Raw genomic sequence first — 25,836 nt, 5'->3', positions numbered from 1 at the left:
TTCAATAGGTGAGCTGTACAATATTCAAAACCGCCTGTAACACTTTATTTGACCGTTTCGGAAATACCTTTTGAAGTGTGTCGCGTTGAGTATTGGTAACATCTCTGTATGTTTTTAGTGTCAAAATGTCACCAAAGGAAAACTGATTGTATGACATATCTAGTCAGATGCTGTAGTCTGCAAGTCCTACACTACTATGTAAAAAAGTAGGGTATTTTTTTAATACCAAACGCAGTACACATGCTGTGCACTGATGGCTGTCATCATACAACAAGTACAAAAGGAGAGTTAAAATACTGGGAGCATATAAATAAGCATCGCTATGGTTACAGGTCAGGGATGAAATGACAGAGTAGACTTGTTCAGTCTGTTAGTCTGAGTATTCTGTCCTGTAATCCAGGGGAACCATGGGTTATGGGCTAGTCCTGTTATGTATAACTGTCTCTAAATGGAACTCCGCTGGTGACGGTCAGGGCACTGTGCGTGTGTGTATGAGAGAGAGAGAGCAACAGAGGGTGTGTGTGTGTGTGTGTGTGTGTGTGTGTGTGTGTGTATTGGGTGGCAGATCTAATATAACTCCAACAATGCGAGCCATTCTTTCTGGTGGGGGGTGCAGAGGGAGAGGGAGATGGATTAAATACTTCTAAACTACCTCGGCTCAACTTCCCTCTATCCCTCACATCTCTTGAGGCACTTACCACAGGATGAGCAGCCACCACAGCACAGTGAGGCAAGGCCAGATCTCTCTCTCTCTGTGTGAGTGAGTGAGTGAGTGAGTGTGTGTGAGAGAGAGTTAGATTTGGGTAAATGGTTCTTATTGTTCCCCTCCCTCCCAAGTGTGTGTACCCCGTTGTGTGTGTGTGTGTGTGTGTGTGTGTGTGTCCCGAGCAAGCAGGAATTCCACACGTGGCATGGGGCTTTCAAAGGAGCTGCCAACATGCCATGTCACCCTCAGGCTTGCCAGGAAGCAGAGTAGTGTTACAAAGTGTTACTGGGCAGCGACATGCTACTGGCATGTATACCGGCTAGACCAGGTTATACCAAATGGGCAGTGACCTCAATTCTTACACTGTTTTGCCTAATTTCTTGCACTGTTTTGTGTCTCACTAGTCTGAGTTTTTGTGCCACCTCTTTAGGGAGATAAAATATGATTTGTTGAAATAAAAAGGTTGAAAAGTATCAGATCCGGTGTCAGTGGTTGGGGGCAACTCACAGTGGGTAGGGGGTAGATGTCGGTTTAGCATTGGTAGTTTATTTCAAATGAGCAAGGATAGAGGGGCAAGTAGCGACATTGTGATGAAAAGGTTAATAGAGTCAGGTCTTACTGGAACATGTTGGCATGGCCTACAGGGTGATTTGATTCCCATCAGACTTTTTAGGGGGGGGGGACGTGATTCACTCCTTGGTAAACACATGTACTCATTCCATCCATCCAACTCAGTTTGAAATAACCTTTCTCCAGGTGCTGTAGTTGAAACACACAGACATGAGGTGGAACCACACGGTTGTTTGCGTCAGGAAGGGACACGTGTGCAGTCGTCATCTAAATCATTTACAGTATGAGCTCCCATTAAACAACACATTAAATGATCACACTCTAGATCGGTGGTAACCAAATCTGGGGTCACCAAAAGTTGAAATGGGGTCCCCTGAGAAAATCTGTAATCTCTTCAAATGGTTATAGAATAGAACTTTCTTAGTTTCAACTACTATTAGGATGCACATTCATGTTGTTATGTGTTGCAAACACCCAGCAACTCGGGCATATCATTTTTCAAAGTGGGGTCTCCTGCATTTTCTAGTGTCAATTTGCAGTCATGTGCTGTTAAAGTTTGGGAAGCTCTCCCATGGACTCAATGAACCCTTGAGGCTGTACTAAGAGCATACATACCACACACAAAACACACACACACTTTCATGATTAAAAGACTCATTGTGTAATTGTAACAACATATAAGAACTCAAGTCCTTTTGTTCACCTGACCTAGAATTCCTCAAAACAAATGCAACCTGTATGATCTCCCAAGAGAACTCCCTCGGTTATAGTCACAGCCATGTACAGTTGAAGTAAGAAGTTTACATACACTTAGGTTGGAGTCATTAAAACTCGTTTTTCAACCACTCCACAAATTTCTTGTTAACAAACTATAGTTTTGGCAAGTCAGTTAGAACATCTACTTTGTGTATGACAAGTAATTTTTCCAACAAATGATTAGACAGATTATTTCACTGTATCAAAATTCCAGTGGGTCAGAGGTTTACATACACTAAGTTGACTGTGCCTTTAAACAGCTTGGAAAATTCCAGAAAATTATGTTACGGCTTTAGAAGCTTCTGATGGGCTAATTGACATCATTTGAATCAATTGTAGGTGTATCTGTGGATGCATTTCAAGACCTACCTTCAAACTCAGTGCCTCTTCGACTTGACATCATGGGAAAATCAAAAGAAATCAGCCAAGACCTCAGAAAACAAATGTAGACCTCCACAAGTCTGGTTCATCCTTGGGAGCAATTTCCAAATGCCTGAAGGTACCACGTTCATCTGTACAAACAATAGTACGGAAGTATAAATACGATGGGACCACGCAGCCGTCATACCACTCAGGAAGGAGACGCGTTCTGTCTCCTAGAGATTAACTTCTTTGGTGTGAAAAGTGCAAATCAATCCCAGAACAACAGCAAAGGACCATGTGAAGATGCTGGAGGAAACAGGTACAAAAGCATCTATATCCACAGTAAAACGAGTCCTATACCGACAAAACCTGAAAGGCTGCTCAGCATGGTAGAAGCCACTGCTCCAAAACCGCCATAAAAAAGCCAGACTACGGTTTGCAACTGCACATGGGGACAAAGATCGTACTTTCTGGAGAAATGTCCTCTGGTCTGATTGAAAACAAAAATATAACTGTTTGGCCATAATGTCCATCGTTATGTTTGGAGGAAAAAGGAGGAGGCTTGCAAGCCGAAGAACACCATCCCAACCGTGAAGCACGGGGGTGGCAGCATCAAGTTGTGGGGGTGATTTGCTGCAGGAGGGACTGGTGCACTTCACAAAATGAATGGCATCGTGAGGACAATTTGGTGGATATATTGAAGCAACATCTCAAGACATCAGTCAGGAAGTTAAAGCTTGGTCGCAAATGGGTCTTCCAAATGGACAATGACCCCAAGCATACTTCAAATGTTGTGGCAAAATGGCTTAACTTGTTGAGTGTAGGGGGCAGTATTTTGATTTTTTGGATGAAAAACGTACCCATTTGAAACGGCCTATTTCTCAAACCGAGAAACTAAAATATGCATATAATTGTCAGATGAGGATAGAAAACTCTAGTTTCCAAAACAGCCAAAATATTGTCTGAGTATAACAGAACTGATACTGCAGGCGAAAACCTGAGAAAAATCAAACCAGGAAGTGGCTTCTATTTTGAAAGCTCCATGTTCCGTAGACTGCCTTCGTTCCATTTAAAGGGATATCAACCAGATTCCCTTTCCTATCACTTCCTCAAGGTGTCAACAGTCTTTAGACATAGTTTCAGGCTTTTATTTTGAAAAATGAGCAAGAAAGATAACATTGCGTCAGTGGATAGCTGGGTGTTCGCATGAGTTTTGCTTGCGCAACAGAGTGGGGCAGCCATGGTCTCTCCCTCTCCTATTGATAAAGTGATTGTCCCAATTGATATATTATCGATTATATATTTTAAAAACAACCTGAGGATTGATTATAAAAAAAACGTTTGACATGTTACTGTGGACATTACGGATACTATTTTGAATTTTCGTCGGCGATGTCGTGAACGCTCAAGCCTGTGGATTTCTGAACATATTGCGCCAAACAAATGGAGGTATTTTGGATATAAAAGGAACATTTATTGTAACTGGGAGTCTCGTGAGTGAAAACATCTGAAGATCAAAGCTGCTTTGATGCTAGGTGTTCATAATGTTTTGTCTAGTGATCGATAAACTCACACAAACGCTTGGATTGCTTTCGCTGTAAAGCATATTTTCAAAATCTGACACGACAGGTGGATTAACAACAAGCTACGCTGTGTTTTGCTTTATTACACTTGTGATTTCCTGAAAATTAAATACGTTTAGTAATTTTATTTGAATATGGCGCGCTGCAATTCAGCGGGTGTTTATGAAAATTATCCCGCTAACGGGATAGGGTGTGTCAAGAAGTTTTAAGGACAACAAAGTCAAGGTATTGGAGTGGCCATCACAAAGCCCTGACCTCAATCCCATAGAAAATGTGTGGGCAGAACTGAAAAAGTGTGTGCGAGCAAGGAGGCCTACAAACCTGACTCAGTTACACCAGCTCTGTCAGGAGGAATGGGCCAAAATTCACCCAACTTATTGTGGGAAGCTGTGGGAAGGCTGCCCAAAACGTTTGACCCAAGTTAAACAATTTAAAGGCAATGCTACCAAATACTAATTGAGTGTATGTAAAATTCTGACCCACTGGGAATGTGATGAAAAAAATAAGAGCTGAAATAAATCACTCTGCTATTATTCTGACATTTCACATTCTTAAAATAAAGTGGTGATCATAACTGACATAAGACAGGGAATTTTTATTAGGATTAAATGTCAGGAATTGTGAAAAACGGAGTTTAAATGTTTTTGGCTAAAAGGTATGTAAACTTCCAACTTCAACTGTATATCCCCCCACAAGCGGATTCCAAGACAGCCATCAAGAAACTTCACTGGACTTTACGCAAACTAGAAACCATATATCATGAGGCTGCATGTATTGTAGCTGGGGATTTTAACAAAACTATTCTGAGAACAAGGCTACCTAAATTCTATCAGCATATCGATTGCAGTACACAAGCGAGTAACCCAGTCGACCACCGTCCATTTGTCAAATCTGACCATGATTCTATCTTGTTGCTCCCCTCTTATAGGCAGAAACTAAAAACAGGATGCGCCCATGCTTAGGTCTATCCAACGCTGGTCTGACCAATCGGATTCCACGCTTCACGATTGATGTTTCGATCGCATGGACTGGGATATGTTCCGGGTAGCCTCAGACAATAACATTGACGTATACACTGACTCGGTGAGCAAGTTTATAAGGAAGTGTATAGGAGATGTTGTACTCACAGAGAATATTAAAACCTACCCTAACCAGAAACCGGGGATTGAGGGCAGCATTCGCGCAAAACTGAAAGCATGTACCACCGCATAATCATGGCAAGGCGACTGGAAACATGACCGAATACAAACAGTTATTCCCTCCGTAAGGTAATCAAACAAGCAAAGCGTCAGAATAGAGACAAAGTGGAGTCGCAATTCAACGGCTCAAACACAAGACATATGTGGCAGGGTCTAAAGACAATCAAGGATTACTAAAAGAAAACGAGCCCCGTCGCAGACACTGACGTCTTGCTCCCAGACAAATGAAACAACTTCTTTGCGCGCTTTGAGGACAATATAGTGCCACTGACACGGCCCGCTACCAAAGACTGTAGGCTCTCCTTCTCCATGGCCGACTTGAGTAAAACATTTAAACGTTTTAACCCTCGCAAGGCCACCGGCCCAGACGGCATCCTTAGCCGCATCCTCAGAGCATGCGCAGACCAGGCGTCTGATGTGTTAACGGACATATTCAATCAATCCCTATCCCATTCTGCTGTCCCCACATGCTTTAAGATGGCCACCATTGTTCCTGTTCCCAAGAAAGCTAAGGTAACTGAACTAAATGACTATCGCACCATAGCACTCACTTCTGTCATCATGAAGTGCTTTGAGAGGCTAAAGGATCAAATCACCTCCACCCTACCTGTTACCCTAGACCCAGTCCAATTTGCTTACCACCCCAATTTATCCACAGACAATGCAATCGCCATCACACTGCTATATCCCATCTGGAACAGAGGAATACCTATGTAAAAATACTTTTCCTTTGACTACAGCTCAGCATTCAACACCATATAGTGCCCTCCAAACTCATCATTAAGATTGAGACCCTGGGTCCCGACCCCGCCCTGTGCAACTGGGTCCTGGACTTCCTGACGGGCCGCCCCCAAGTGATAAAGGTAGGAAAAAACATCTCCACTTCACTGATCCTCAACACTGGGGCCCCACAAAGGTGCGTTCTCAGCCCTCTCCTGTGCTCCCTGTTCACCCATGACTGCATGGCCATGCATGCCTCCAACTCAAGTTTGCAGACGACACAATAGGGAGGAGGTGAGGGCCCTCGGAGTGTGGTGTCAGGAAAATAACCTCTCAATGTCAGCAAATCAAAAGAGATGATTGTGGACTTCAGGAAACCGCAGAGGGAGCAGCCCCTATTCACATCAACGGGACATCAGTGGAGAAGGTGGAAAGTTCCTCGGTGTACATATCAACAACAAACTGAAATGGTCCACGCACACAGACAGTGTGGTGAAGAAGGCGCAAGCCACTACCTGTTCGCTATACAGCCACCACTAGCACAGAGAGGTGGCTGCATACCTACCGACTTGATATCATTGGCCACTTTAATTAATGGAACACTAGTCACTTTAATAATGCCACTTTAAGAATGTTTACATATCTCACATTACTCATCTCATATGTATATACTGTGGGGCGGCAGCGTAGCCTAGTGGTTAGAGCGTTGAACTAGTAACCGGAAGGTTGCGAGTTTAAACCCCCGCGCTGACAAGGTACAAATCTGTCGTTCTGCCCCTGAACAGGCACTTAACCCACTGTTCCCAGGCCGTCATTGAAAATAAGAATGTGTTCTTAACTGACTTGTCTGGTTAAATAAAGGTAAAATTTAAAAAAATTGAACTGTATCCTTCACTACATATTCTTTACCATATATTGCATCTTAGCCGCTCTGCTCATCCATACATTTTATACTCATATATTCTCATCCCATTCCTTTACTAGATTGTGTGTATTAGGTTTGGTTGTGGAATTGTTAGATATTACCTGTTAGATGCTGCTGCACTGTCGGATCTAGAAGCATAAGCATTTAGCCACACTGGATTCGAACCAATGCATGCTGCATTCTGTTATGTGAACGATGGGCTGAGCCTTGGATACAGCCAGTATTGCACCAAACGCGCATCACTCGTTCGTTACAGCCAGTAGTGATCCAAACCCCCCCACCCCACTTTTCGCATCGGATCTACACAAATCATCTATTTTGGATTCAAAACGGTGAATTTCGCCGAAAAGTGACTAGTTTGCATCACACACACACACATACACACACGAGCCTGCCAGAAAATAAATTCCCCACAATTACCATGGAGTTAGTTGACCAAACATTTTTAGGCCTAAATAAATGCACAGACGAAACGATTCATTGCTTCCAAACCGCGCCGTAGTCTAAGGATCAATCTGTACTTTTGGGTACTCCACAACATCTCTCATTCTATCACTCTTTCATTAATTCTCTCTATCCTAGTTTCTTTCCTCTCTTCTCAATAAGAGGGGGGACTCATCGTTCTGGGATGGAGCAGGACAATGTGGAAAAATAGGAGCGAGAGAGATGGGGGGGAAAGAAGCGGAAGAAAGAGATCGTGAGAGGAAAGAAAGACAGTGAGGAGAAAAATAGAGATCGAGAGACAGGAGAGAGTAAGTTAGAGGGAAAGGGAGAGGGTGAAAGAGAGAGTGAGTGAGTGACTGAGTGAGAGAGTAAGTTAGAGAGAGACAGGAGAGAGAGGAGAAAGACAGGAGAGTGTAAGTTAGAGAGAGAGAGACACCACGGCAGAAACACCCGAACAAAAGGGTCATTTATTGGAGGAAGAAAAAGGGGGAGGTGGAATAGACTGGAGGGATGAAGGGAGGAGGGGACACTGCACAGAGGCATTTGATTTGGGAGCAGTTTGCGGTAGTGAAACACTGGCCCCCTCTCAACATTCCCAGCCAACGTGTAACATTCTGCCCCACGCTGCCTCGCTGACGCACAGCCAGAGATTTCCCCAAAATACCTACTGTGGAGGCTAACTAACGGTGGTAACGTTCTCCATAAAGGCCCACTGTTTGAAAGCTAGCTAGCCTAGCGCGACTCAGCACTTCACTATCCAATCTGGTTTATAAATCCCCACTCAGGGTTTAACTGGGGTCTATTTAAATAGCAGACAGACTTCTCTAACGAGCCAATTCTGGCTAAGTCAGGGAAGACAGTGGCTTCGCTCAGAGAACATTTGTCTCATACTCAGAAATTGAGCTAAGTGCAAGGCTAGGATAGGAGTTATAAGCTACATCTATTTATTTTACCTTTATTTAACTAGGCAAGTCAGTTAAGAACAAATTCTTATTTTCAATGACAGCTTAGGAACAGTGGGTTAACTACCTGTTCAGGGGCAGAATGACAGATTTGTACCTTGTCAGCTCAGGGATTTGAACTTGCTACCTTTCGGTTACTAGTCCAATGCTCTAACCACTAGGCTACCCTGCCGTTCCCATGTCAGCTGGTGATATGGGAACGGGGTGTGAGTGTGAGTCCAACTATTTACTTTTTTCCACATTTCCATTTTGAAGCCATTTCCTGCTAATAAACTTGCATAAATATGTACTAAGATAAAAACCGTATGTATTTAGCTAAAGATAGCAGACTCACCATATCTCTTCTCATTTAGGCGTAAATAGACAGTAACAAAGACCTGATTGGCGTGTGTGTGTGTGCTTGTGGTGACTGCTGGGTAATCCAGCACCAGGTGGGCCTGCATATAAGCACAGAATCTGAAATGCCACTGTTTCATCTGAAAAATGTAGACAGTAGCAGCAGGAGACAGGAGAGAGAGAGGGATGGGGGGGAGAGAAAGAGAGGGGTGGCATAGGAAGAGGAGCAGGAGCGCAACCAAAGGTGTACCCAAAACATCACAGAGAGAGGACATTTAGACCTTCCCCCCAAATATGGCATAGGGAGTAGAAATTAACTCTCACCTGTACCGTCTTTGTTTCCGTTTGGATGCGTCCGCAGCTCTTCTGACTTGTAGAAGTCAATGCTGGCATAGGTGTTGAGGTTGGAGCCGCCACTACCCCCGATGCCCGCCCCGGACACCCCCACCCCACCCCCCCCATTCAGTACGGACGAGTAGAGGCGAGGGGGGATAGCCTGTATGGTTGAGGACCCATCTAAGGCTGAATGAGGGCTCTCTTTGTTGGCCAAGTCCAAGTCTATGTAGTTAAGGCCTTGCTCCATGGACAAAGCCTGGGCAGCGGGTATGCCAGGCCCAGGGTGGAGGAACTGCGAGGGGAGATGCTCGGCCGACACTCCATTCCCCCACAGCATGCCCTCAAACCCAAGCCGGCGAGCAACAGCCTGGGCTTGCTCCGGGAAGAGAGAGGCAGCAGAGGAGGAGTTGGAGGAGGGGGGAGGGAGAGAGGGGGAGGCGAGGAAGGTTTCGGAGCAGTGGCGCCTGCGGCCCTGGGGGTCGGCCCGGATCACTTTAGCCCCGTGGTCCGGGTTGGGCCCAGGTTTAGGCAGGGGGAAGTCCAGGCCCAGGGTGACGACAGGGACTGGGGGATCAGGCCTGGCTGGGGAGGGGGCTTTGGGGAAGGTGTTGTTGGACGTGGAGCTGGGGACGGTGTTGTTTTTCAGGCTGAAGGCCATCTCTGTATAGTCCCCGCAGGAGGTAGGGGACTCTGATTGAGTCACCACTACATGGGTAGTCTGTCTGTTTGTCCTGGGCCCCGCTTCAGCACCCTCTGGCCCGCCTTGCTGCTGAAGGGCCACCCTGTACTCGTCGTGGGCCTTGGGGACCAGGATCATTGGAGGGGGCGTTGGTGGGGTGGGGAAGGTGGGGAAGCTCAGTGGTGTCAGGGAGAGGGGAGAGGGGGACGGTGAGGGCCGCAGGTCCATGTTGACATATTCTGAGGCGGATGGAGGGGTGAGGGGCATGATGGGGGTCTGGGGGGTGGAGGGGCTTCGGGGGAGGGGCAGGAACCCCCCCAGGCAAGAGGCAGGCCGGTGTGAAGGGTGCTGGCTGGAGCCGTGAGGCAGGGACATCCCGTGTCTGAGTCCCCTCCCTCCCCCACCTCCTGGCCCTCCTCTGGCGCTTTGATCTCCCTTGAATTCAATGCTGACGTACTCCCCTGGGCTCTTGGGCTCCGGGGGGAGGGGGTTCTCACGGACCCTGGGGAGGGTGTTTGCTTTGGACACGTCCACAAACAGGCTGACAGGCCGGGTCCTGGGTCCCCTGCTGGCCCTGCTTGGGGGCTGCCCGTCTCTGCTGGAGGAGCCCCATGTCTTTAGAGTGAGCTCCCCCACCTGAGGACCCTGCTCCCTGGAGAGCCCTGTCCTCGTTCTCCCCTAGGCTCTCACTGCTGGCAGAGCTGGAGGAGTATGAGGACGAGGAGAGGGACAGGTGGCGACCTTGGACTGCACCCAAATTGGGGTCCTGACGAACCACCACCGCCCTGCCAACTCCTCTAACATCACTGCTCCCATTGGGCCTCCTGCCTCGGCCGGGACCGTCCTCAAAGTGTCCACCAGGTGGTGTGTGTTTGTAGGAGCGGGGCAGTGAGTAGTAGGAGTAGACCATCTTGGGGGCCTGCAGTGAGGGGTGGTGGTCTGTCTGAGGGGGTTGCTCGGGGGGAGGGGGGCTGCTGTTGGCCGAGCGGATGCTGATGGGAGACATGTTCATGTAGTCGCTGCCCGCCCGGCTGTCGGCGCTGCTGCTGTCCACCCAGGCCACACCTCCCAGGCAGCCACGCTGGTCTGGAGAGCAGCTGCTGTTGGGTGACATCATCATGTAGCCGTCGCCAGAGCCAGGAGGGGGCCGGATCTGCTGCGGGGGGGACACGCTGTTGTTAGGCGTCATGGCCATGTAGTCATCCGCTGGCTTGGACTCCGAGTCAGAGACGGAAAGCGAGTGGGTGAGGGAGACTGGAGGTTGGGTAACTCCTCCCGGTAGCATGGACATATAGCCATTATCCCTCACTATACCTCCACTACCAACCAACTCAACAGCCACGTCCAGGTATCCCCCTCCGCCCCCCCCTCCACCGGGGCTCATCTCAGAGTCTCTTTGTGAGGAGACGCAGGTGGTGAAGGAATCCCCGCTGGTGCTGCGGGACATGATGGCGTAGTCCGCCACGTCTTCATCCTGCTCCTCCTCCCCCCTGTGGGGTCGCGGGGCCAGGCGCTCCAGGGCCATGGGAGGCAGGGACGCCCGCTTACTCAGCAACTGCCTCTCGGCTTCACATTCCCGGCTAGAGGAGCGCCGCAGGACCCTCCTGGTCTGGGGCTGGTGAGAAGGGGCTGAGCTGGATGCTCCGGCAGGCAGAGAGCCAGATGTTGGAGCTCCACCACCACCACGCTGGCCCATTAGGATGTAGTTAGCAGCCTCGTCGTCCAGGGATTGATAACGGCCTGACCTGGCTGACCCTCCTGGCATGTTGGGGGAGGGGGCAGAGTGCTCCCCAGGGCTGGAGCCGTACTCATCCGAGGAGCCATAATCGCTGGGGGAGCCCGATACGGAGACGTTGTGGGAGTGGAGGCGGCTGTAGGCACCGGTCCCTGTTGCTCCTCCACCTCCTCCGGTTGCACCCACCACTACTCCAAACTCAGAGCAGTGGCTGGTACTGGAGGACAAGCTAGGAGCTGGGGAGGGAGCTGGGGTGGAGATGGAGCGCATCAGGCTCAGGGAGTTGTTCTTGGTTGGGGTGGAGGCAGAACGGGCCAACTTGGACCTGAGGATGGGCGTGGTGGAGCAGGACCCATTGGTGGTAGGACTGGAACTCTGACCTACACCTCCGCACGCTCCCCCCATCCCTTCTTCTCCTTTAACCCCATCACTGGCTGTGCCTGACCTGGGGAAACTGTGGCGGGGGGTGGGTGATGCGTTTGCGCTGTTGCCGCCTGTTCCAGACCCTCCGGGCGGCTCGGTGCGAGGTCTACGGGTGAAGCCCACCTGGCTGGGGGGCGGGTTGGGATGGTGGCGTCGCGAGGGGACGCTGATGGGGTTGGAGGCAGTGGCTCCCCCACCTGGCCCAGAATTGGACTGTGACTTGCTGCGTTGGCGGAACTCCTCACTCAGGGCTTTCATGGCTTCCAGTAGGGTCTCATGCATGTTCTGGGCCACCACTGAGTCATCCACCTGCATGAGGCACAACACAGTCAAACTCTTTGTGTTTACATCCACATGTTCTAACTAACCACTAATCTACAATCTTTAACATTTAACCCAGGGTTTCCCAATAGGCGGCCCAAATTCAGCCCTCGTGATTTTATTTGTACCCCCAAGTTTTCTGAGCAAACCAAAAGTACATATACAGTACCAGTCAGACATTTGGACACACCTACTCATTCTACTATTTTCTACATTGTAGAATAATAGTGAAGACATCAAAACTATGAAATAACGCATATGGAACCACCAAGTGTTAAAGAAATCTAAATATATTTTTTATTTTAGATTCTTCAAAGTAGCCACCCTTGATGACCTCTTGGCATTCTCTCAACCAGCTTCAAGAGGAATGCTTTTCCAACAGTCTTGAAGGAATTCACACATATGCTGAGCACTTGTTGGCTGCTTTTCCTTCACTCTGCTGTTCAACTCATCCCAAACCATTTCAAATGGGATGAGATCGGGTGATTTTGGAGGCCAGGTCATCTGATGCAGCACTCAATCACTTTCATTCTTGGTAAAATAGCCCTTACACAGCCTGGAGGTGTGTTTTGGTTCATTGTCCGGTTGAAAAACAAATGATAGTGGGACTAAGTGCAAATCAGATGGGATGGTGTATTGCTGCAGAATGCTATGGAAGCCACATGCTGGTTAAGTGTGCTTGAATTCTAAATAAATCACTGACAGTGTCACCAGCAAAGCACCCCCACACAATCACACCTCCTACTCCATGCTTCACGGTGGGAACCACACATGCGGGAATCATCCGTTCACCTACTCTGCGACTTACAAAGACATGGCGGTTGTAACCAAGTATCTCAAATTTGGACTCATCAGACCGAAGGACAGATTTCCACCGGCCTAATGTCCATTGCTAGTGTTTTTTGGCCCACGCAAGTCTCTTCTTATTGGTGTCGTTTAGTAGTGGTTTCTTTGCAGCAATTCGACCATGAAGGCCTGAACAGTTGATGTTGTGTCTGTTACTTGAACTCTGTGAAGCGTTTATTTGGGCTGCAATTTGAGGTGAAGTTAACTCTAATTAACTTAAATTCCCTACTGTAACTTTTCCTTTGAATTTAGCCAACATCAAATGGTGATGCATCAGGAGGAATACACTGCTTGACTTAAATTAAAACACCATAGCCATTCACAGCTGTAAACCCAGAGATTGGGCCTGTGTTACATTTCATCTCACCTGCATCCAGAATTCCCCGGGGCCCGTAACCGCAGAGCGACCAACCTCCACAAAGAAGAAGTTTTCGGAGTGACCGCAGCGGCGCACATTCATCAACTGCAGGACTACGGCGGCCGCGTCCGAGTTGAGCTTGACAAAGTTGACCGTCTTGTCGGTCAGGCACAGCCGGTAGACACCCACCAGGTTCTTGGCCTGGCCCAGCCCTTTAGGCCACACCTTGACCTGCCACACCTCCTTGAAGGCAGGGCCTGGGGTGGGCACGCCGTAGTCCCCTCCAGCACCTGTGTCAGTAGTAGGCGTCTTACCTGGAAAGGAGGAGAGTGGGGAAGAGATGTATGAAGACCGAGAGAAGAGAGAGTTAAGGAAAAGTGTTTGAGAGGGCGAGAGAGAAATGGAACAAGAAAGATAAAGGATGAGGGACAGGTGGGTGGATAGAGGGATGGAAAGAGAGAAAGAGAGATCAGTTATTAATGTGGGTTGTGAGGAGGTTTACAAAGGAACAAAGTGGTAAATCACCAACGTTGTAAAGGACCAACATGTCCGTCGTGCATCAGTTGCCAGAGGGAATGTGAGGTGAAAGCACTATTTACGTAGCCCACGAGAACAAGCCTCCGCCATTATGCAAGCTCTGCTGATATCGAGCTTTTTTTTTTTAGCAAATTCTGAACAATCCGCTTTTCAGGCGAGCATGCTGTGGCTTGCGAGTCCCGCTCTCCCTGCACCTACACGTTCCAACTCGGTGGCCACACACATACACACGGAAAATTCAAACTGTTGAGGATTCAAACACTTCAAAAGGACAATGACTATGGAAAAAAAAAGAAGAAAACTTGTGAAAATAATTTAACTGACACTGCAACAGATACCATCTATCCCACAAATCTGGGGCCCTTATGCGGAGTTCTTTCCATATACTTGGTTGGTGTTTGCAGGTTTGAGACATTCGGAATACCTATAGAATAGCTCATTTACTGTATAGAGTTGAGTTGCAGTATGAAGACACTAATTTACAGGTCATTCACCGTATAGAGAAGATCACACAATTATTGAGACTGAGCTCACCTGGTCTGATAGGGAACAATGACGTCCTCTGTCAATATCAATGGTATGCACCTGTTTAATAACTGCTTTCATAGATAAGAATGGGGTCAATGATTCCTTGACTGACCCACACACACTGAAACTATACGATTAGACTACTAGCTCATACAGGCACCTCTGACAACTTCACCTTAATAGAAGAGAACCTCCACTCTTCCATAACCTCCAACATTATTATCAGACTTGAGCGTGTGCATGTGTGTGTGTGTGTGTTCACGTACTTCCATGAAGTGACATTGCCTTGTCTTCTGGATAGTAGAGACTCAATTAGGTGCACGGAAACTTGTCCCTCTGTGTGTGTGTGTGTGTGTGTTTGTTCCTCTGCCTCTACCGTGCCTTCTCTTCAACCCAACAATCACAACCATATATATACAAAAACCTTCGGCACGAACGCACAACGACATACTCAACCTCCGTTATGACTAACTTTTCCACAACCGTTTCCAAAACATTTAGTTGCGGTCGCAGTATGAGGAACCTGCCTGTCTGTTCTTCTGGCTCCCTTACAACTAAATGAATGATGAACCAGAATAGCTGTTGTGTTCTGTTAGAGTCTATGCCAGTGGCTTAGACAGTAGACCAGCGGCTGTGTATGAGGCACGTCCCCTACATTAGATGAGTCACTCTTGGGCCACACATGACTATTTAATGGGCTGCTGTGTGTGTGTGTGTGTGTGTGTGTGTGTGTGTGTGTGTGTGTGTGTGTGTGTGTGTGTGTGTGTGTGTGTAGTCCTGTCTTGCCAGCTGCCTTTGGATTTACTAAGAAGGAAAGAGATGCTTTTGAGATTTTGTGGCAAAGGGACTGAGAAAGATGAGGGCGCGCAGACAGGAAATAAAACATCCTTGAGAAAAAATGAAGGGAGAAGAGAAAAAAATGAAATGTAAAGAAGGAATGAATGAAATCAGAGGAATGAAAAGAGGTAGACTTTCTGGATGGTACTGACTGGCATTGAACAAGACTCAATAATAATGGAATTAAAATATATCCCCTTCCTTCCCTTACACTTCTTCTCTGCTTTTCTTTCAGTATCAAGGCTACATTACCATTTCCCTCCTGGTCACAGTCTTACCATCCCATTCCACTCTACTGTCCATCCTTCCCACACAAGGCCTCAGATCCCTATGCCAAATACTGCTCAACCAAGTATTTATTTTCTCCTAGAAAACTCCTCAGCGATTTGTGAAGCAGGTCTGTGTTTGTTATGAAAACATTTGTTAGAAATCAGCTTTGCGTCGCGAATGCCACTTCAACACTCAAAAACCTGACAAACTCCTTCTTTGATCTTGGGTCTCGCAAGGCCACCGTTTCCCCTCCTACACCTGTTAATGAGACGCACGCAAGGATCCATGTGCGCCTTCTGCAGCAATCAGAGCAGCCGAACACCTCAGTAGCACTGGTACCCTTTCTGTTGAAATTCTCATAGCCTTAAAGTGACCAAATAGGCTATATCCATCTAACGTTACATAAGAGGGAGGTGGATTTGATATTACACAGAAGTGTGTGAATTATAGATGTGACTGGTGCTTCCTCCAAGGGACCTTTCCCTGGCAGAGTAGTGCTAACAGAGCCAGTGGTGGAGAAGGAGCAGGGTTTTAGCTCACGCAATGCAAAGCCAGTGAGGTAACCGTACAGTCAAGTCCAGCACACAGACCAGGGGATGGACCACCAGCATGAAGTCACCTGGATATTAAGGATGTGACAAATGGGAATATGTTTCAAAAACGGCTTTCCATCAAGTTCTACCTTCCTCATTCATAGGCTAAATCTCAAACCGAACACTTGGCCCCTAAGCCGTTTATCAAGTGCCACTTGCTGTTGTGTTCAATAGTGATCACTTGAGTCTTCAAGTGTTTTGGCCAAAATGAGCAATGAGACGATGCGTACTTGACCTCACAACTGCCACTTATCAATATTCCAAAAATGCGCATGCCATTGTCTACCGCTGCCTGTCTTGTGCATGACTCGCTCGCTATGAAACATGGGCACTGGGGCACACACAGACTCATACTCTGATACAGTAAGAAAGTTGACAAAAAGGCATCTCTACTCCTACACAAAATATGTGTATCGGTCACCAGTGATTTCATCAGCTGATTTAGCTTGTTGTAGCTTGCCTGCTGCTGGCTAGTTTCACGAAGGATACATATCTCCTTACAGCATTGATGCTTTTGTAAATTGTTTAATTTAAAATGTTCCCTTTATGATGATGATTGGGACCTATTAGTGGTCGTTTTGTGATAAATGCACAATGACTTTAATTTTGTGGAAGGAAAAAAACAAACGCTTTTGGTTAGGGATTTTTTTTCTTTTGCGTTAATGTCCCAATGTTGTCTTAACGTTTAAACGTTCACACCCATCCTGGATAGATAACACTGCAAACGAGCTCAGCCCTCACACACAGTGATCATTTATTAAGCCCTCAGCAGCAGTCTTGATTATTCATAAGAAAACATTATGGCAATAATAGTCCAAGTGACATTGTGCACCTGGACTACATGGAGCACCTCTCTGGGTGAACAGTAAGACGGTTCATGTTCGCATGACAACCATAAGGCAACTTTATTGCAATATTCAGCTTCACATGGCTTTTCCACGTGGTTAGTCAGTGGCTACAGCCAACCACAGTATGAATAGAACACATTATACTCTTCATGTAGCCTATGATTACTGTATTTCAACCTTACTGCAACATTCCAATCCCAAACATGTTATTAATGGCTGTAAATGTCTGCAGTTTTAAACACACACACACACACAAGATAAGTCATTTATTACAACCTTATTATAACCTAACTACAACCTTAAAACAACATTCTGCTTCACATGTGGCAAGTCTACAGCCAACTGCAGTGTGAAGTCCAGCACACACACACACACACACACACACACACACACACACACACACACACACACACACACACACACACACACACACACACACACACACACACACACACACACACACACACACACGTCTCTATTCATACATACTTTATTTACTGTACCTTTTGTCCCCTCCCCTTGAGACAAATATGACCATATAGACTAATCTCTCTTGCTGGGCCTCTCTCCACAGGCCATTAGATATGACTTAGGGCATTGGCGCCAAAGCACCACGGTATTTTCCCAGCCTCTTTATCCAGGTCAGCTTTTATTGGGGGCCATAACAGCTGCTTGTCCATGAACCTGCGGGGCTGCTAGCTGTGTGTGCTAGCTGGCTAATGGGATATTGACGAGCCCTTTCCATTAGCGATGACCGGAGTGTGACCTAGTGATAACTGTTATCACACACTGGCTAGGCTACCCTGTTAAATGAAGGTCAATGGTATGGACATGATAGCCAGCAGCATCCATACCACTGCTGGCATTCTTCTGAAGATAAGCAGGGTTGGTCCTGGTCAGTCCCTGGATGTGAGACCAGATGCTTCTGGAAATGGTGTTGGAGGCCCAGTAGGAGGCACTCTTTACTCTGGTCTAAAAAAATATCCCAATGCCCCAGGGCAGTGATTGGGACACTGCCCTGTGTAGGGTCCCATCTTTCGGATGGGACGTTAAATGGGTGTCCTGACTCTCTGAGGTCATTAAAGATTCCATGGCACTTATCGTAAGAGTAGGGGTGCTAACCCTGGTGTCCTGGCTAAATTCCCAATCTGGCCCTCAAACCATCATGGCTACCTAATCATCCCCAGCTTACAATTGGCTCATTCATCCCCCTCCTCTCCCCTGTAACTATTCCCCAGGGCGTTGCTGTAAATGAGAATGTGTTCTCAGTCAACTTACCTGGTAAAATAACAGATAAATAAATTAAATACCGTGGAGTAGCCCTTAGTTGTGAAGTAGAGTATATGTGTTTGTATGGTAGGAGTTAATACATCATGAAGTGAAGGTGAGGATGAAGCTTTATTTGACCAGAAACAAGCTTTAGGTTCAATTAAAACCTCTTATTGTAAGTGTGATACATTTATGAAGTAGGAAACAATTATGAGTTGGGATACATTTGTAAGGTAGGACATATTTGTTATGTAGTGTGTGGTTGGGCTATAGGGTTTAATGTGTATTATGTGGGCTTAGTTTACACAGTAGACAGAGCACATAGTATACAGTCTGTGGGGAGATGGTTGAAGATGATCCGAGATGAATCTACTGTTGATAGAGTGGTGAAATCAAACACTTCTCAGGCTAGCGGGTTACCGTCTTTTGCCTTTCAAGGATTCACTTTATGTGGAGTTTACATTCCAATCTCATCAAATTCATGGCGGGGCACAACCTCTGTGAGTGCTAATTGAAGTTTATGGCAAATTTTATAAAACTTGCCTATCTCTTAGTTGAAGCACTTAGTAAACCACTGAAAGCTAGAGCTGGCATTAAAATAGCCTTTTCCAACTAGATCTTGTTTCATGCTGTTGCCCACGGTGCCCTAGCACAAGGTACAGCTGTGTAGTGCTACGGCAAACGACAAAATGTGCACCATGGGGGGCGACAACAAGCTGGACGTCTGAGGCCTAAAGACCCATTATTTATCTCGCCTGCTTGGCTATACCCCCCCGACTCCAGCTTGAGTTACCAGTGGGGAGAGACACAGGACAGCTGTGTCCAGTGTGTTATGTAAGCCACCCAGAGGCAATAAAACCTTGGGTCACCCCAAAAAGCATACCAAGATGGCGCCGAAGAAAATGGCGTTACATTCTCACAATCAATTATGCTATTTTGTACGTTTTTTGCATAACTTATTTTATATCTTATTGTGTACATAATGTTGCTGCTACAGTCTCTTATGAACAAAAATAACTTCTGGACATGAGAACAGCGATTACTCGCCGCGGACTGGAAGAAACTTTTTCCTTTAACGAGTCCGACGAGAAGGATGTCCTGCTTTCACTGGAACAGGCCCAGATCCACGCCTTTTGCGTGAAGAAAAGATGCAGGAAAATTGGCCACAGATCGGCCAACCTTCTGAGAATCCGTAGGAGAGCGAGTAAACTCCCAATGCCATCCGTTCTGCTTGCTTAAGTGCAATCATTGGAAAATAAAATTGATGACCTACGATTAAGATTACCCTACCAACGGGAAATCAAAATCTTATGTTTCACCGAGACGTGGCTGAACGACGATATGGACAATATAGAGCTAGCGGGATTCTCCATGCACCGGCAGAACAGAGACTTATACTTATTTTCCACCATAATTTGCAAATAAATTCCTTAAAAATCCTACAATGTGATTTTCTGGATTTTTTTTCTCATTTTGTCTGTCATAGTTGAAGGGTACCTATGATGAACATTACAGGCCTCTCATCTTTTTAAGTGGGAGAACTTGCACAATTGGTGGCTGACGAAACACTTTGCCCCACTATATCTGGAGACCTGAAAATAGCTGTGCAGCGATGCTCCACATCCAACCTAACAGAGCTTGAGAGGATCTGCTGATAAAAATGGGAGAAACTCTCCAAATAGAGGTGTGCCAAACTTGTAGCATCATCAAATCAAATGTTGTTTGTCACATACACATGGTTAGCAGATGTTAATGCGAGTGTAGTGAAATGCTTGTGCTTCTAGTTCCGACAATGCAGTAATAACCAACGAGTAATCCAACCTAACAATTCCACAACTACTACCTTATACCCACAAGTGTAAAGGGATAAAGAATATGTACATAAAGATATATGAATGAGTGATGGTACAGAACGGCATAGGCAAGATGCAGTAGATGGTATCGAGTACAGTATATACATATGAGATGAGTAATGTAGGGTATGTAAACAAGGTGGCATAGTTTAAAGTTTACATTTCATTATAGTACAACGGTTGATTTGTCTAATCTTAGCAATTCTTCTTAGCTAGCTACATAGCCGTCCTTGTATCAGAGATAATTGCATAATTATCGTATTTCGTCGCCCTAACGTAGCCTTCACTGCTATTCGCCCAGGAGCTAGCTAACGCTAGCTAACGCACACAGATTAGCATCACTGTAGTGCTATTCACTCAACTGTACGACTTGATTAGTTTACTGTTAGCTAGCTACATAATCTTAGCAATTCTTCTTAGCTAGCTACATAGCCGTCCTTGTATCAGAGATAATTGCATAATTATCGTATTTCGTATTTCGTCGCCCTAACGTAGCCTTCACTGCTATTCGCCCAGGAGCTAGCAACGCTAGCTAACGCACACAGATTAGCATCACTGTAGTGCTATTCACTCAACTGTACGACTTGATTAGTTCAGTGTTAGCTAGCTACATAGCTGTCTTTGTTTCCAAGATAATTGTGTAGTTTAGTGTGTGTAGCCTTGGAGTGATTATCTTAATTCACTGAGGTTCGCTAGCCAGCTATTTGTCGTCCTTAACGTAAGAGACTCTGCGAGCTAGCCAACAGCTAACAGCTAGCCAACGTCACCACACGTTTACTGATTCGAATTCAATCACCGGTCAGGGAGTATCACATTTTCATTTCATTACAGTACAACGGTTTGATTTGTTTGATCGTAGCTAGCTACATAGCTAGCTACATAGCCGTCTTTGTTTCAAAGATAATTGTGTAGTCTAGACCGATTTCCTAGGTTAGCTAGCCAGCTATTGTCGTTCTTTAACTCAACGTAACGTAAACAACACTGCTAGCTAGCCAGCTAGCCCCCGAATAGCAGCACTGTAGAAATTATTACACTCAACGGAACGACTTGATTAGTGTAGTGCCAACAACGCAGCTACTGCCAGCTAGCCTACTTTAGCAGTACTGTATCATTTTAATCATTTTAGTCAATAAGATTCTTGCTACGTAAGCTTAACTTTCTGAACATTCGAGACGTGTAGTCCACTTGTCATTCCAATTTCCTTGCATTAGCGTAGCCTTTTCTGTAGCCTGTCAACTATGTGTCTGTCTATCCCTGTTCTCTCCTCTCTGCACAGACCATACAAACGCTCCACACCGCGTGGCCGCGACCACCCTAATCTGGTGGTCCCAGCGCGTTGACCCACGTGGAGTTCCAGGTCTCCGGTAGCCTCTGGAACTGCCGATCTGCGGCCAACAAGGCAGAGCTCATCTCAGCCTATGCCTCCCTCCAGTCCCTTGACTTCTTGGCACTGACGGAAACATGGATCACCACAGATAACACTGCTACTCCTACTGCTCTCTCCTCGTCCGCCCACGTGTTCTCGCACACCCCGAGAGCTTCTGGTCAGCGGGGTGGTGGCACCGGGATCCTCATCTCTCCCAAGTGGTCTTTCTCTTTCTCCCCTTACCCATCTGTCTATTGCCTCCTTTGAATTCCATGCTGTCACAGTTACCAGCCCTTTCAAGCTTAACATCCTTATCATTTATCGCCCTCCAGGTTCCCTCGGAGAGTTCATCAATGAGCTTGATGCCTTGATAAGCTCCTTTCCTGAGGACGGCTCACCTCTCACAGTTCTGGGCGACTTTAACCTCCCCACGTCTACCTTTGACTCATTCCTCTCTGCCTCCTTCTTTCCACTCCTCTCCTCTTTTGACCTCACCCTCTCACCTTCCCCCTACTCACAAGGCAGGCAATACGCTTGACCTCATCTTTACTAGATGCTGTTCTTCCACTAACCTCATTGCAACTCCTCCAAGTCTCCGACCACTACCTTGTATCCTTTTTCCCTCTCGCTCTCATCCAACACTTCCCACACTGCCCCTACTGGATGGTATCGCGCCGTCCCAACCTTCGCTCTCTCTCCCCGCTACTCTCTCCTCTTCCATCCTATCATCTCTTCCCTCTGCTCAAACTTTCTCCAACCTATCTCCTGATTCTGCCTCCTCAACCCTCCTCTCCTCCCTTACTGCATCCTTTGACTCTCTATGTCCCCTATCCTCCAGGCCGGCTCGGTCCTCCCTCCCGCTCCGTGGCTCGACGACTCATTGCGAGCTCACAGAACAGGGCTCCGGGCAGCCGGCGGAAATGGAGGAAAACTCGCCTCCCTGCGGACCTGGCATCCTTTCACTCCCTCCTCTCTACATTTTCCTCCCTCTGTCTCTGCTGCTAAAGCCACTTTCTACCATTCTAAATTCCAAGCATCTGCCTCTAACCCTAGGAAGCTCTTTGCCACCTTCTCCCCCCTCCTGAATCCTCCCCCTCCTCCCTCTCTGCAGATGACTTCGCCAACCATTTTGAAAAGAAGGTCGATGACATCCGATCCTCGCTTTGCTAAGTCAAACGACACCGCTGGTTCTGCTCACACTGCCCTACCCTATGCTCTGACCTCTTTCTCCCCTCTCTCCAGATGAAATCTCGTCTTGTGACGGCCGGCCGCCCAACAACCTGCCCGCTTGACCCTATCCCCTCCTCTCTTCTCCAGACCATTTCCGGAGACCTTCTCCCTTACCTCACCTCGCTCATCAACTCATCCCTGACCGCTGGCTACGTCCCTCCCGTCTTCAAGAGAGCGAGAGTTGCACCCTTCTGAAAAAACCTACACTCGATCCCTCCGATGTCAACAACTACAGACCAGTATCCCTTCTCTCTTTTCTCTCCAAAACTCTTGAGCGTGCCGTCCTTGGCCAGCTCTACCGCTATCTCTCTCAGAATGACCTTTCTTGATCCAAATCAGTCAGGTTTCAAGACTAGTCATTCAACTGAGACTGCTCTTCTCTGTATCACGGAGGCGCTCCGCACTGCTAAAGCTAACTCTCTCTCCTCTGCTCTCATCCTTCTAGACTTATCGGCTGCCTTCGATACTGTGAACCATCAGATCCTCCTCTCCACCCTCTCCGAGTTGGGCATCTCCGGCGCGGCCCACGCTTGATTGCGTCCTACCTGACAGGTCGCTCCTACCAGGTGGCGTGGCGAGAATCTGTCTCCTCACCACGCGCTCTCACCACTGGTGTCCCCCAGGGCTCTGTTCTAGGCCCTCTCTTATTCTCGCTATACACCAAGTCACTTGGCCCTGTCATAACCTCACATGGTCTCTCCTATCATTGCTATGCAGACGACACACAATTAATCTTCCTTTCCCCTTCTGATGACCAGGTGGCGACCCAGCATCTCTGCATGTCTGGCAGACATATCAGTGTGGATGACGGATCACCACCTCAAGCTGAACCTCAGCAAGACGGAGCTCCTCTTCCTCCCGGGGAAGGACTGCCCGTTCCATGATCTCGCCATCACGGTTGACAACTCCATTGTGTCCTCCTCCCAGAGCGCTAAGAACCTTGGCGTGATCCTGGACAACACCCTGACGTTCTCAACTAACATCAAGGCGGTGTCCCGTTCCTGTAGGTTCATGCTCTACAACATCCGCAGAGTACGACCCTGCCTCACACAGGAAGCGGCGCAGGTCCTAATCCAGGCACTTGTCATCTCCCGTCTTGATTACTGCAACCGCTGTTGGCTGGGCTCCTGCCTGTGCCATTAAAACCCTACAACTCATCCAGAACGCCGCAGCCCGTCTGGTGTTCAACCTTCCCAAGTTCTCTCACGTCACCCCGCTCCTCCGCTCTCTCCACTGGCTTCCAGTTGAAGCTCGCATCCGCTACAAGACCATGGTGCTCGCCACGGAGCTGTGAGGGGAACGGCATCTCAGTACCTCCAGGCTCTGATCAGGCCCTACACCCAAACAAGGACACTGCGTTTCATCCACCTCTGGCCTGCTCGCCTCCCTACCACTGAGGAAGTACAGTTCCCGCTCAGCCCAGTCAAAACTGTTCGCTGCTCTGGCCCCCAATGGTGGAACAAACTCCCTCACGACGCCAGGACAGCGGAGTCAATCACCACCTTCCGGAGACACCTGAAACCCCACCTCTTCAAGGAATACCTAGGATAGGGTAAGTAAGGTAAGTAATCCTTCTCACCCCCCCCCCCCCCCAACAAGATTTAGATGCAAGTGGCTGTTCCACTGGTTGTCATAGGTATTTGCACCAATTTGTAAGTCGCTCTGGATAAGAGCGTCTGCTAAATGACTTAAATGTAAATGTAAATGTAAAGTGGCTAGTGATACATGTATTACATAAAGATGCAGTAGATGATATAGAGTACAGTATATACATATACATATACATATGAGATGAGTAATGTAAACATTATATTAAGTGGCATTGTTTAAAGTGGCTAGTGATACATTTTTTACATCAATTCCCATTGTTAAAGTGGCTGGAATTGAGTCAGTATGTTGGCAGCAACCACTCAATGTTAGTGGTGGCTGTTTAACAGTCTGACGGCCTTGAGATAGAAGCTGTTTTTCAGACTCTCGGTCCCTGCTTTGATGCACCTGTACTGACCTCATCTTCTGGATGAGGCAGTGGCTCGGGTGGTTTTTGTCCTTGATGATCTTTATGGCCTTCCTGTGACATCGGGTGGTGTAGGTGTCCTGGAGGGCAGGTAGTTTGCCCCTGGTGATGCGTTGTGCAGACCTCACTGCCCTCTGGAGAGCCTTACGGTTGTGGGCGGAGTAGTTGCCGTACCAGGCGATGATACAGCCCGACAGGATGCTCTCGATTGTGCATCTGTAGAAGTTTGTGAGTGCTTTTGGTGTCAAGGCAAATTTCTTCAGCCTCCTGAGGTTAAAGAGGCGCTGCTGTTCCTTCTTCACAACGCTGTCTGTGTGGGTGGACCAATTCAGTTTGTCCGCGATGTGTACGCCAAGGAACTTAAAACTTACTACCCTCTCGACTACTGTCCCATCGATGTGGATAGGGGGAGGAGTGCTTGACCACGCAGTCGTGGGTGAACAGGGAGTACAGGAGAGGGCTCAGAACGCACCCTTGTGGAGCCCCAGTGTTGAGGATCAGCGGGGTGGAGATGTTGTTACCTACCCTCACCACCTGGAGGCGGCCCATCAGGAAGTCCAGTACCCAGTTGCAAAGGGCGGGGTCGAGACCCAGGGTCTCGAGCTTGATGACGAGTTTGGAGGGTACTATGGTGTTAAATGCTGAGCTGTAGTCGATGAACAGCATTCTCACATAGGTATTCCTCTTGTCCAGATGGGTTAGGGCAGTGTAAGTGTGTTTGCAAATGCGTCGTCCGTGAACGGAAGTGAATGCTACGGGGCGGTAGTTGTTCAGCTCAGTTACCTTAGCTTTCTTGGGAACAGGAACAATGGTGGCCCTCTTGAAGCATGTGGGAACAGCAGACTGGGATAAGGATTGATTGAATATGTCCGTAAACACACCAGCCAACTGGCCTGCGCATGCTCTGAGGACGCGGCTGGGGATGCCGTCTGGGCCTGCAGCCTTGCGAGGGTTAACACGTTTAAATGTTTTACTCACGTCGGCTGCAGTGAAGGAGTCTGCAGGTTTTGGTAGCGGGCCATGTCAGTGGCACTGTATTGTCCTCAAATGAGCAAAAACGTTATTTAGTATGTCTGGGAGCAAGACATCCTGGTCTGCGACAGGGCTGTTTTTCTCATACCCAAGAAGGCTCGAGGATGTAATCTCTGCCAAAAGTGCTTCAACAAAGTACTGAGTAAAGGGTCAGAACACATATGTCAATGGATATTTTTGTTTTCATTTTCTATAAA

General features: G+C 47.5%; 1 protein-coding gene and 1 long non-coding RNA gene across 2 annotated transcripts in view; both read right to left on the bottom strand.

Annotated features, from left to right (window-relative positions):
* LOC118391996 (insulin receptor substrate 1-B-like) overlaps positions 1-25,836 on the bottom strand; it is a 109,143-nt gene that overhangs the window by 44,452 nt on the left and 38,855 nt on the right. The window contains 3 exon segments of the mRNA XM_035783583.2: positions 8,889-10,138; positions 10,140-12,046; positions 13,272-13,576. Of these exon segments, the coding sequence (XP_035639476.2) occupies positions 8,889-10,138; positions 10,140-12,046; positions 13,272-13,576 (3,462 nt within the window).
* The window catches only part of LOC127906739 (uncharacterized), an 11,667-nt gene continuing 8,445 nt past the window's right edge, over positions 22,615-25,836 (bottom strand). The window contains exon 3 of the long non-coding RNA XR_008062726.1: positions 22,615-22,712. This is a non-coding gene — a long non-coding RNA (uncharacterized LOC127906739). The remainder of the gene's footprint in view (positions 22,713-25,836) is intronic.

The sequence above is a fragment of the Oncorhynchus keta genome, chromosome 13 (genome assembly GCF_023373465.1).
Source record: "Oncorhynchus keta strain PuntledgeMale-10-30-2019 chromosome 13, Oket_V2, whole genome shotgun sequence".
Taxonomy (NCBI): domain Eukaryota; kingdom Metazoa; phylum Chordata; class Actinopteri; order Salmoniformes; family Salmonidae; genus Oncorhynchus; species Oncorhynchus keta.
The sequence above is the reverse complement of the archived record's forward strand: the minus strand, read 5'-3'. Positions and strand labels throughout refer to the sequence as shown.